Raw genomic sequence first — 14,284 nt, forward strand, 5'->3', positions numbered from 1 at the left:
GATGTCAAATTAAACTCCTTTCAGCAGTCTAGTTCCCAAACCTATTTTATTTGGGTACCAGTTTCGGTGATTTACTATTCCATCTTCAGGTCCCTGACCAATGTGTATGAAGATTCCACCTGAGTTCTGATCAAAAAGGGGCCACCAGTACTGGTATTAGTAGATTTTTACTTGCACTAGCAATCACTTCAACCATCATGATGGTTGAAGTGATCACTAGAGCAAGTAGAAATCTACTAATACCAATATCTGTTTTGCTCAGAACCAAGGTGGAATCTTCCTACAAGTCGGTCAGGGGCCTGAAGATGGCATAATAAATTGCCAAACTGGTAGCCAAATAAAATAAGTTTGGAAACTAGATGGCTGAAAGGTGTTTAATTTGACATCCGGTATGATTTACAGCCATGAGGTGCAGCCAGAGACAGCCTGGCTTTCCTGTTGATTTAGGTGTTATTTCCTTTTATTATCTGAACTGAGCACAAGATGTAGGTGACAGTGGAAGGAGGTACGGGTGCGCTGGATTGTCTGGTTGGGTGGATAAATAAGTAGGCAATTTTTATCAGTATATTGGAGGAGATAGGTGAGGAGTCGAGGTTTCAGAATGCTTGCCACGTGCATTATATGCAAGAAAGGGGACACATGAGACATACAGCTGCAGGTTTAATTGAATATAATGTAATTTGTATAGGATAATGAGGAAGGAAAATTATTATGAGACATAAACAGTTAACTGGGAGCACACCAGACTCTGTACTTATTCAAATGCTTTTTGGGTGCCAAGTAAAATGAAAATTGTGAAGATGATATGTTCAATTGCTATGGTAAAAGATGGGCAAGTTGAAGGAGATGGTCATCTATGAAGTTTCTTTTTTTTCTTTGTTAGCTTCAATTTTTTGAAATCATACTCTCGTCTTCAATCTATGAAAAATGCTATTCTGCTCACACTCTCACAGCATCATGTATTCAAGCTCACTCTGTCTGCTACATGCACCATTCAGTATGCTAATCTGTATGGTAAGTTCAACCTTGGCTAAGTTTATGATGTCTTGTACAATGATGGTAAGTCATACAAAATATAAAGTTAGGTAAAGTCAAAACCTACTGGCAGATTAAAACTGTGTGCCAGACTAGGACTCAAACTTGGAATATTGTCTTTTGCAGATGTTGCCCATGAAAGGCAGTCTCCTAAATTTCTCCAGGCAAATGCCAGGACAGTTCCTTTGAAAGAGCACACACAATTTCCCTCCGCATCCTTGAAACAATCTAAGCTTACGTTCCTTCTCTAATGTGCTGATGAGATATTAAACCCTACTTACCCTTCCTTCCTTCCATGGAGTTTGAAATGTGGGAGAGATGTACAGCAAATGTAATGTTGTGTAAGCTGTACCTGGATAGCTCAGCCAGCAAAAGTATTGCTTACAAAAAGCAATGTTCTGAGTTTGAGACCTATCAGACACAAAGTTTTAATCTGCCAGGAAGTTTCAAAACAGCACACATTACTACTGAGTGAAAGATTCAGTGCTTCTTGGTTGGAGCAAATGTTTTTGTAGTACTGTGGTTCAATTTTATGTGTTACTATCACCTAGAACTTACATAGGATGATTTGTTTGGACTCTACTGTGAGGCTGGGATGCAATGACAAAGCCCACTATAGAACTACCCCTAGAGCAGCTAGAAGTTTTCCATTCATTGTCCCACTGGTTTCTTAGCGATTCCTTCAAAGTCTTAAAACAGTCTGAGCTTGAGACCTTGTCATCCACACAGCAATTGAAATTATCATGATCTTTTCTTGTCTGTCCACCAGTCTATAGCCCTGAGGGGGGGCAGTGAGGGATTACTATGACATTTCCTGTGATGTTGCTATAGTATCTGCATTGCTGCTTACAAATCAGAAAATAGCATTGTTATTGGCACAGAGAAATGGCAGTAGGCACAATGGCTATTGGAAATGGGTAGGTGTGTTGCTGGTGCCAATAAATTTGTAAAGTAAAAATAAAGTAGATCTGTATGGCATAATTGCCTGGGAGTCCTCCAAGAGAGATTTTTTGCTCCTGTTTACAAGTTCTCTAAAGCATGCTCCACTTTGGTGACATGCTCATACTTAACCTACCATGGTAATACTGGCAATGAAAGGAGACCTATAGTTTAATGTGGAATATGAACCACATTTCATTCCTGGCAAATCTTCACATTAGAGGTGAAGGCTAGCATAAAAATAGACTGAAACATTCCAGTGTCTGACCAGGACATGGTCCCACGACCTTACAGGCTCCTGACTTGCACTTTACCACTGGACCACTATGCCCAACTGTAAAGTGAGGATACTTTCAGTGGTTTTTATGAAGACAGGTGTAAGACTGATGGCTCAGTAGGACAAGACCTGGGTGTTTAGCATGTTTTAGGAAAACTAGGAGTTTGGATATTTTTCACTGCTCTGGATAATAACCTGTGTAGAATATGGTACAATAAATGATGGAAAGGGTATTGCAGTAGACACTGTGAAATTAATTTCAAGTGGCAGAACGTAATGGCATCAAGGCCACATAGTACAATTTGCTTGTGGATGTTTGAAGTACGCCATCAACATTTTACGGAAAGCAGTCTATAAATTATGGCTGTCAATTTGAATGGGGGCTTGATATATAGGCATTATCATTTTTAACATTTTTATGCAGCTACAGCAACTGATATTGTTTATATAAGAATATAGAGCCTACAGTTGCATGTTAACTTTATCGTTTACCTAGGTTTCAACGTTAGTAATAACGTCTTCTTCAGAACCTGCAAAAAGTTAATATTATAATGTGCTAGTAAATTATATTAGATACAGTCATACCACAGGATGCAATGTGTAGTACTTACATAAAATATTGTTTAAATGTTTGCCTAAAACTAGCCATGTCCTAAGTCAACTTTATAAAACTTGATGCATAACCATAAGGTTTTGTCACTTCTATTAAACAAGCTGTAGCAAATTCACTTTAAGCCCATTGTATGGGCCTTGTCATGTGACTAGAGACTGCGGACCATGAGGGCTTCGCGGTCTGCCTCACAGAGGGCAGCGTGCATGCGCGAGACGTATAGAATCAAACTTTTATTACGCACGCGTCAGACAACATTTTTGCTATGAATTAATTTTATACTTTACTATTGTAAGTTAATTACAGTATCCAGCATGACTACGTTTTACATTCTACTACAGAGCCTTATAAACTGACCAACAAATCTTGTATGAACATCTGTAGGAAAGGTTCTATTATTACAGAAACTGTAATGGTTACCCAGAATTAGTGAACATCATCATCTTTTATGCGAGATACGTGGATGACATTCTTCTACTGGTTAATAACTCTCCAGAAGGAATAAAGCAAATTTTTGCAATGTTTAACAGTCTACATAAAAAAATAAAATTCAAACAAGAATTGGAATCAGCTGATAGATCACTAAATTATCTTGATTTAACATTGACTATTAAAGATGCTAAAATAGAGTTCAACATATTCCGGAAGGCTACTAATTCAGACAACATCATCCCAGCCAATTCAACCCACCCCCAAGCGCATAAAATGGCGTTTTTCTATTCTAGTATCCATCGGGCGATTTCTATCCCAATGTCAGATGTCAACCTCCAAAAAGAATTACAAATACTCGAGAGTATTGCACAGAATAATGGTTATGATATGAAGATAGTGAGGCAGTTAGATCATAAGAAAACGCAAAAAAGGACAACGACTTTAGTAAACATAAATACTCAAATCCAAGATCAGACCAAGAAATGGTTGTCGGTTCCTTATACAGGTAATGTCTCCTACAAGGTAGGGTGGCTGTTGAAAAATTCAGGTTTTAAAATTTCCTTCTCAACGAGTAATAGTTTAAAGTAAAATTTGGTTCATTCCCTTGAGAAAGACTGTGATAAGTCAGCAAAATCAGGCGTATATAAGATTATGTGTGATGATTGCCCATGTTATTACATAGGTCAAACAGGCAGAGCTATAGCAGTAAGGTTTAAAGAACATCTTCCAATAAAGGGCGTAGGAACACAGGGGTCAGCCTTTGAGGAACATCTGGTGCAAATGGCTCATACACTTAAACCTTTACATGACATAGAGCTACTACATCATGAAGTTAAGGGATATAGACTCGACACGCTTGAGGAACTACAAATGTATGCACACCTAATTACAGATAGAGGCAATTTACTGAACAATCAACTGTATCTAAAAAATAGGGCATTCTTCGAAGGCTTCCAGCCTATATTAGGTTTACAATAATTCATAATGCATGTGACCATTACAGTTTCTGTAATAATAGAACCTTTCCTACAGATGTTCATACGAGATTTGTTGGTCAGTTTATAAGGCCCTGTAGTAGAATGTAAAACATAGTCATGCTCGATACTGTAATTAACTTACAATAGTGAAGTATAAAATTAATTCATAGCAAAAATGTTATCTGACACGTTCGTAATAAGAGTTTGATTCTATTCGTCTCGCGAATGCGCGCCACACTCTGTGAGGCAGACCGCGAAGCCTTCATGGTCCGCAGTCTCTAGTCACATGACGAGGCCCATACAATGGGCTTAAAGTGAATTTTCTACAGCTTGTCTAATAGAAGTGACAAAACCTTATGGTTTTGCATCAAGTTTTATAAAGTTGACTTAGGATGTGGCTTGTTTTTGTGGCTTGTTTTAGGCAAACATTTAAATAATATTTTATGTAAGTACTACACATTGCATCCTGTAGGATGATCATATCTAATATAATTTACTAGCACATTATAATATTAACTTTTTGCAGGTTCTGAAGAAGACGTTATTACTAACATTGAAACCTAGGTAAACGATAAAGTTAACCTGCAACTGTAAGCTGTATATTCTTACATATAGCATTACATTCTTCATGAAAATAGTCCTATACCTATCTGGAATGATGATAAATGTTCAATAAGGCCACTTAGGAGAGATTATGCACAGGAAGAATTTTTTTTTTTAGATGGACAGCGGAGGAAGAAGTAATAGGACTGAGATTGTGAGAACAATGTATTGTGCAGGGAGATATGAATATGGAATATCTGGTTTTTAAGAATGTATTGTTTTGAAGGTACGCATAAATTTTGTTCTTACAGAAAGCAGACTGAACAAATGTATCAGGCCATTAGGGAAGATTATCTGAGGGTTTGGTTAAATAAGTGTTTCTAAAAGTTCAAGAAAGAAATTGGTCTGCTTTTAGTGTAAGTGGCATGTACATTGAGAATGAAGATGGTACAGGTGGCAACGATGATCTGTTGCAGGATGGAGTTTTTCAGAGATTAAGCTCATATAACTCTGCAACTGTTTGTGCTGCAAGTATAATTTAATCATTAGAAATGTAATAGCTGCTTGTATGAGTACACTGCACTGAGGTTTTTGGGAGGTGATATGGATAGACATTTCTTGGAATATGTTGTACATGCTTGGCTGGAGGTGTTGCAGGTTGATGCTGATTTGGGTTTAGGTATGGTAACCATTATATCTTTTCTTTATTGTTATTTCACCCCCTCTCCCTCCAAAAGGAGGTGGGATAACAGTAGATAAAACCATTTTTCAGACAAAACTGAAATGGTTTATATTATTGTGTAAAAAATGAAAACAAACGAGATAGTTCTGTTGGTATTAAAACTATACCCTTTGAAAAGTATTTAAAATTTATCAGTGATTTTTTAAGATAGTTAAAAACACACAGAAATAATTATGTAGATGCTGCTTTGAGATGATGGTGGTAATGGTGTATGGTAGCATCATATTCATAGAGATGAAATTCTGTTTACTATGTTAGAACCACAGAAAACCACATGAGTCAACCTATAACGAAGCCTGGTTGGCTGTGGTTGTCAGGGGCAGATTTATGGTTGGGATTGGTTGAGGTTACTGCAGGATAGGTTTGATATGATATGGAGGTGCATGTAATGTGAGATATGATTGTACTGGCACAGAAGAGTACCTGGATGGCTGACTGAAGTATAGGATATTGGATCTTAGGTGGTGAGTCTGGGTTTCCTATTTAGAGTACTAATATTGGTTTAAAAGACAATCCCCAAAGAGAAAAACGGAAGGAAATAGATATTTGTGTAGGATGCAAGTCAAAGAAGAGAAGCTTAGCCCAGAATTTAAATAAATAAAATACTTTGCTTCAAGCAACTAAGCTGTCAAATATTTATACACAAAATCATTAACTCTACTAATAAATTAAAATAATGTAAAACTACTTTTACCTGGATTTGCAACATGTTCAAAGATTTCACTAGAGAGTGTATACGCCAACTCTAGCTTATTAATGTACCATCTTTCACCACCTGGTGTCTGAAACAGGAGACAAGTTGTTCCATGAGAAACCAGCATTAAAAATTTTGTTCATAAATAAATTTGAAATAGACATCAAGTCACACGAGAAATTCAGAGTACCTTGGAAAAGCTCCATCTGATAAAAAATGATGGCCACGTCAGATCCAAATAAGAAGTGTCTTCATTACAGCTCCCCGATATATTAGCTTTGTTAGGGACATAAATATCTCTATCCTGTGAACATAATTCATATTGGCCCATAAATATAATAATAGTTGTGTACAGTATCATTATGCATTTCAGCTAGCAGATCTTACCCTCATTTCACCAGATATTGTTTTATACTTGATTGAAAGCAAAGCATCAACTTGAAGAAGAATACAAGTTGCTCCATCTTTTCCCCGGAAACGGAAAAGCGAATTTGTGCGAGGTACTTCTGTCGTTGTAGGTCTTGATGTTGTTGTTGGTGGTGATGTTGTAGTTTCTGTGAGAAGAAATGTGTTATTTCCATATCTTTCAAAATGAGTATGTTTACTAGTCACTGAAGAAGTGTTAGGTGACACATAAGATACTATGGTTTTTTCTCCTGTTCCAAAATATGATGCTCTGTTTTGTGCAACATTATGAAAATATTGCTTTTGTTAAGAAATATGCAGCTGAAAATCTAAGCTTCTTACAGAAATATGGAGTCCCTTAATGAATCTTTCACTCTGCAGTGGAGTGTTTCCTGTTATGAAACTTCCTGACAAATTAAAACTGTATGTCAAATCAGTACTCAAACCTGGAACCTTGGATTTTATGGGCAGTGCTTTTACTGAACGAACCATCCAAGTATGGATCACAACAGCCCTTACAGATTCACTTTTATCAGTACTTCTCTCCAACCTTTCACACTTCATAGAAGCCATCCTGTATAACTTGTGTGCTAAGCACTCTTGCAAGCAAGGATACTGTGGAGAAACGACTAAGCTGCAGCCCAGAACCTTAGCCACAGCTTGAGAGAATTGCCCATTAAAGGTAATGTTCCAGGTTTAAGTCCCAGTCCTGTACAAAGGTTCTGCAAAACACCAATAAATAAAATAAAAGTAGAAAATGTTTTTGGTCTTCTATAGATATGCAGAATTCTACAACCTAATCTTATCATTTTCCTTGACAATTTCAGTACATAAATAAGTGAGCACAAGCATTTTAGTTGTGTTTAAAGTCAACTTTGGTCACAAGACTTACTTCCTTAAATATAATTTTAGGAGATTTTCAATGGCATCCTTTACTTGCTTACATGAGGGCCAGTCACAACATTTTAATTATCACTTCAAACTTTGTGATGGCATCAGTTCTACTCTCCATTTCCACCCTTAAATGCAGCACAATTTTCTCAACAATGTCTGGCTTGAACGCCATGGCTGTGAAAGAGCTGCAGTTTGGTTATTCATGAAACGTTTTACCTATAAACACACATGATCATTCCAGAAATGCCTGCCATGTAATGATTTCTTCATCCAAGGAAAGAAGAATACATCACTCAGTGCCATTTTAGAAAAATACAGGGTATGAGGCAAAATCTGGTAACTCAAAAAAATCAGCATGTGTGGTTGTTTCCCATGCAGAATGAGCAGGGCATTGTCATTGAGAAAAATACACTTCGGACAGCTTCCCATGATGCTTCTTTTTGACAGCATCTTGTAATCTTATCACAAGTTTTTGATAGTATACTCCTGTGATGGAAAAAATGTTCAGCATTAACCTGCCCATTGATAGTTGTACCTTTACAATTTTCAGCAATGGTGAATTCACAAGTCCATCTGCTTGCTTTGCTCCCTTGTCTCAGAATTTTATTGACAGGCCTAGCATTCATCCATAGTGATTAGGCAACTAAAGAAGTCCTCTGGACTGGCCTTACACAGTTACAATATTTCCATTGTTGCCTCCATTGAGTAGGCATTTGGAAAGTGTTGGGCAGTTGCAGAATCCAGTGGGTGACACTCTTTGTCTTTTTCAAAATGTCATGCAAGATGTTGAAAACTGGCCCATGACTGATGTTGACGTTCTCATTATCACTTGATTTTCCAGCACCACAACACTTGCAATACCCACTTCTTCATGAGAAATGATCTGTCACTTTGTTCTTCATCAGTCAGACTTGTCTGACCACACTGGAAGTACACTATGTGATAAAAAATATCTGGACAACCCCAAAAACATACGTTTTTCATATTAGGTGCATTGCACTGCCACCTACTGTCAGGTACTCCATATCAGTGACCCCAGTAGTCATTAGACATCGTGAGAGAGCAGAAAGGGGCACTCCGCTGAACTCATGGACTTCAAACGTGTTCAGGTGATTGGGTGTCACTTGTGTCATACATCTGTATGTGAGATTTCCACACTCCTAAACATCCCAGGTCCACTGTTTCTGATATGATAGTGAAGTGGAAACTTGAAGGGACATATACAGCACAAAAGTGTACAGGCAAACCTTATCTGTTGACTGACAGAGACTGCCAACAGTTGAAGAGGGTCATAACGTGTAATAGGCAGACATCTATCCAGACCATCACACAGGAATTCCAAATGCATCAGGATACACTGCAAGTACTATGACAGTTAGGCGGGAAGTGAGAAAACTTGGATTTCATGGTCAAGCGGGTGCTCATAATCCACACATCACACCGGTATATGCCAAATGACGCTTCGATTGTTGTAAGGAGCATAAGCATTGGACAACTGAACAGTGGAAAAACAGTGTGTGGAGTGATGAATCATGGTACACAATGTGGCGATCTGATGGCAGGGTGTGGGTATGGCGAATGCCAGGTGAATGTCATCTGCCAGCGTGGGTAGTGCCAACAGTAAAATATGGAGGCGGTGGTGTTATGGTGTAGTCATGTTTTTCGTGGAGGGGGCTTGCACCCCTTGTTGTTTTGCATGGCACTATTGCAGCACAGGCCTACATTGATGTTTTAAGCACCTTCTTGCTTCCCACTGTTGAAGAGCAATTTGGGGACGGTGACTGCATCTTTCAACAAGCTTGAGCACCTGTTCATAATGTGCGGCCTGTGGTGGAGTGGCTACATCTACATCTACATCTGCATCTACATCTACATATATAATCCGCTTGCCACCAAGCAGTGTGTGGCAGAGGGCACTATTTGCACCCAAGTCATATCCCCCCCCCTCCCCCCCTTTGTTCCACTTGCCTATTGTGTGAGGGAAAAATGACTGTCTGAACACCTCAGTACAAGCTCTAATTTCCCTTAGCTTTGAATGGTGATCATTGCATGATCTGAAAGTTGGTGGTAATAATATATGCTCTACATCCTCAGTGAAGATTGGATTTTGGAATTTAGTGAGCAGCCCCTTCTGTTTAGTGCGTCGTCTGCAAGTGTGTCCCACTTCAAACTTTCTATGAGATTTGTAACACTCTTGCGATGGCTAAAAGTACCAGTCTCGAATCTTGCTGCTCTTCTTTGGATGTTCTCAATCTCTTCAACCAGACCCAACCGGTAATGGTCCCATACAGATGAACAATACTCTAAGACTGGACAAACTAAAGTATTGTAAGCAATTTCCTTTGTTGAAGGACTGCATCGATTCAGGATTCTACCAATAAACCACAATCTAGAGTTCGCCTTACTCATTACTTGTGTAATCTGATTGTTCCATTTGAGATCATTTCGAATAGTCACACCCAGATACTTGACAGATGTTAGTGCTTCCAAAGACCGGGCATTTATTTTGCACTTGTACATTAATGGGGATTTTTGCTTTGTTATACACAGTAGGTTACACTTACTAATATTGAGAGATAACTGCCAGTCATTACACCACACATTTATTTTCTGCAAATTATCATTGATTTGTTCACAACTTTTGTGTGATACTACTTTCCTGTAGACTACAGCATCATTGGCAAACAGTCTAATGCCACTGTCAATACCATCAACCAGATCGTTTATGTAAATCGTAACAAGCAGTGGACCTATTATGCTGCCATGGGGTACACCTGGTTACACATGTTTCTGTTGAAGTCTCCCAATTCAGGATGACATACTGCTCTCTGTCTGTTAGAAAACTTTCTATCAAACTGCATATCTCATTGGATAGACTGTAAGCACACACTTTATGAAGCAAGCGACAGTGTGGAATTGAGTCGAACACCTTTTGAAAGTCGAGAAATATGGAATCAAATTTGAAGCCGGTATCTAGAGCCTGTTGTATATCATTCGCAAAGAGGGCCAGCTGTGTCTCGCATGACCGCTGTTTCCTAAAACTGTGCTGGTTTCTGCAAATGAGCTTCTTGGAGTCCAGAAAGGTCATTATGTCCAAACAAATCGATGTCAGTGAAATTAGCCGGTAATTATGTGCACCCGATTTTCTACCCTTTTTATAGATTGCTCTAACCTGGGCCTTCTTCCAGTCCTGTGGAACTTTCCAATCTTCCAGTAATCTCTGATAGATGATGGATAAAAATGGTGCTATATTTGTAGCACAGTCAACATAAAATCTTACAGGGAGACCGTCTTGGCCAGATGTCTTCCTGGTGTCTAAGGATCTTAACTGTTTTACAATCCCAGATACACTAAACACTATGTCAGCCATCCTTGCGTTTGTTTGATAATTGTAAGGGGGAATGGTGCTGCAGTCCTCTACCGTAAATGAGTATTTGAAAGCTAGGTTTCGAATTTTGGTCTTCTGTTTATCACCATCTGTTACATTACCCATTCAGCCAGCAAGAGAAGGTATTGAATTAATGATGACTGACTGACAACCTCGGCTGCCGACAGGTGTTGTTGTTATACCTCGATGTGGACAGCTGAAAATGTGTGCCCCGACCGGGACTCGAACCCGGGATCTCCTGCTTACATGGCAGACACTCTATCCATCTGAGCCACCGAGGACACAGATGAATAGCGCGACTGCAGGGACTTACCCCTTGCATGCTTCCCGTGAGACTCACATTCCCAACTGTCCACAATTCTACATAGGTATTTTACCTTAATTTTACCTTATAGACATTTGCCCACCCACTCATTACTCGCGAACGCTTTGGCAATTCCCGTAAGAGTTTGGGCAACCTGCGCGCATTCGCACAGACGAAGGTCAATGGCTCAGTAGCCTTTAACTATATATACGAAGACAGTAACTTGTTCTCGAAAGAACAGATACTGTTGATGACCGTGCAGCTTTTCCCTGGAATAAATGATGACTAACTGACAACCTCAGCTGCCGACAGGTGTTGTTGTTATACCTTGATGTGGACAGCTGAAAATGTGTGCCCCGACCGGGACTCGAACCTGGGATCTCCTGCTTACATGGCAGACACTCTATCCACCTGAGCCACCGAGGACACAGATGAATAGCACGACTGCAGGGACTTATCCCTTGCACACTTTTAAAATACCCCCCTGTGCATGCCACAAGTATTGTGCTACCCATGTAGCTGCTTTCTGTGTGTAGTGCACCCCTGATCTGTCGAGGGACATCCTACAACCTTCCACTCCATAGCGTAGGTCGAGGAATCTACAACACCGACTGTGTGATCAAAATGGATCACACAGTCGGTGTAGTCTCTGGTTATATTCTCCTCTTGCCTCCAAACCAAAGGACCCCGGTCCACCCTGGGTACAATGCTGCAAATCATCAACTTGGCTTCCACTCCTCAAGAGATGGAGGTCACATTCGACAATTTAGCCAGCTGTTGAAAGGACCCAAGGATTTCCACAGAACCCCCATGACTAGCATCGTTGGTGCCGACATGTGCAACAATCTGCAGCTGGCTGCACCCCACATGCTCGATAGCCACTGGAAGAGCCTCTTCCACATCCCAGACAAGGCCCCCCCAGCAAGCACACCGAGTGAATGTTGAACTTCTTCCCCACCCTAGCCGCTATGTTCCTGAGGGGCTCCATGACCCGCCTAACATTAGAGCTCCTAATAACTAACAAACGCATATCCCCATGTGCCTGTCTGGACCTTATGGTGGAAGTGTCCACTTTCCTGACAGAAGGTGCATTCTGATCCGGCTCAGTCCCCCGCCCCCACCCCCCCCAGCATCAGATAGCACTCTGAATCTATTAGCTACACAACAATAACATCTCTGTAATGGACTAGCCTGCACAGAGTCCTGACCTGAATCCTATAGAACACCTTTGGGATTTTTTGGAATGTCGACTTCATGCCAGACTTCACCGACCAACTTCAATACCTCTCCTCAGTGCAGCAGTGCATGAAGAATGGGCTGCAATTCCCAAAGAAACCTTCCAGCACCTGACTGAACAAATGCCTGCAAGAGTGGAAGCTGTCATCAAGGCTAAGGGTAGGCCAACGCCATATTGAGTTCCAGCATTACCGATGGAGGGCGCCATGAACTTATTCTATACTGGAATGTGCTGTACATTTCCAACAACTCAGCATGGAATGTGACAGCATTATTCCCTTTCAAATGCAGAAAACAAATTACTGTTCATTACCCCACTTCATCAACGGCCTGCACGATTTTGTTTGGGCTCCTCTAGAGGCATGGTACAGCACTATGACATGGGGATTTCAATGTATACCAGGAATGCAGACATGTACCTGCAAACAAACAAGAAGGTAATTATGTAATTTCACTATTTGAAGCTATAATTAAAGCTTTGTGACTGACCCTTGCAAAAGAAATAGAAATAAGATTGATAAAAATGAGTATAAAAAAAATAATGAATTTTACTCTGCTGACTAATTATCTGAAATTTTATGAAGTTTCTACCACATAACAGTACAACATCATGACAAAAATAAAACTGAGATTATCTTTACATAATGCAGACATAATACATAATGACTGTAAGAAGTGAAATTAACTCAACAATTCACTTAGAAAGAACTATCTGAATAGATAAATGACATACCAAATAAAACTTTTTAGATATCTGGAAATAAAAAGGAAGTACAGCAGAAAAGAGATTGTGAAGATGTCTTATAAAAAACAACAGAATTATTGAAAAGATACAATACTGTAGCATTATGAAAAGTTTAAGGGATACTTTGAACCAGTTCTAGTCACCCACTGTCCTGCTTGATTCATGAATAGTGTAATGCATGTTTTTTTATTCATTCATTCATCATTTTCTGTATATTCCATCAAAGAAATCATTCTGGGATGTGAAACAAGTCAAGTTAAGCATTGACAAAAGACAAGAAAATCATGAAACTCATTTGTAGTGATAGATAATTAACAATACAGTAACAATGAATTACCAGTATACTGCTTCATGCTATTCTTTAACATCAGCTGCATTCATGCTGGTTAATTACAAAGAAAGCTGCTAATCAGACAAAAGCTGTGGTTTCTGGTAACTTTATATTTGTTTGTTTACACTGGTATTTTTGAAAGGAAACAGTTACCTACATAAAAAAAATGCAGAATACTCATTACAATATATTTCCAACGGTCATGGAGCTTGACAATTAAACAGTGCCTATGTGCAATGTAGCTCACATAACTTTTCAGTCTTTGAATCCCAATATTCAGATAATTTGTAAAAGAAGTGTGTTTCCAATTTTCTTTTGGATTGCTTGGGATTCACAGTTCTTGCTTTGTGTTAATTGTGAACTTTTTGAATACCATTGCACCAGAGCACATAAAGAAGCACAGTCTATATGAGAATTTTTTTTGTAATTTGTATTGCAATTTTGTAGATGTCAATTCAGTTGAAACTGATTTTTATTGTCAGTAACAAAACCACTAAGGACTATAGTTACTGGGACATGAGCTGCTAGCAACAAAAGCAATAAGGAGAAAGTAGGAAATGAGAATAAGAACTCTAGGCTCTTTAAAGAGGCCTCTACTATTTCTTATTTTACACAATATTGTTAATGGTCATTTCTGCTGAATAAATACTATATTTACTTTAAGTGCAATGTCACAAAAGATAATCCCATAAGATAACATGGACTGGAAATATGCACAACTCTATTCTCTTA

General features: G+C 39.1%; 1 protein-coding gene across 3 annotated transcripts in view; it reads right to left on the reverse strand.

Moving 5' to 3' along the window:
* LOC126252032 (uncharacterized) overlaps positions 1-14,284 on the reverse strand; it is an 82,962-nt gene that overhangs the window by 28,399 nt on the left and 40,279 nt on the right. For all 3 annotated transcript variants that reach the window (XM_049952838.1, XM_049952829.1, XM_049952821.1), the window contains exons 4-6: positions 6,637-6,803; positions 6,440-6,553; positions 6,250-6,337 (exon numbers count right to left, since the gene is read on the reverse strand). In XM_049952838.1, coding sequence (XP_049808795.1) covers positions 6,250-6,337; positions 6,440-6,553; positions 6,637-6,803 — 369 coding nt within the window. The remainder of the gene's footprint in view (positions 1-6,249; positions 6,338-6,439; positions 6,554-6,636; positions 6,804-14,284) is intronic.

This window comes from Schistocerca nitens, chromosome 1 (assembly GCF_023898315.1).
Source record: "Schistocerca nitens isolate TAMUIC-IGC-003100 chromosome 1, iqSchNite1.1, whole genome shotgun sequence".
Lineage (NCBI taxonomy): Eukaryota > Metazoa > Arthropoda > Insecta > Orthoptera > Acrididae > Schistocerca > Schistocerca nitens.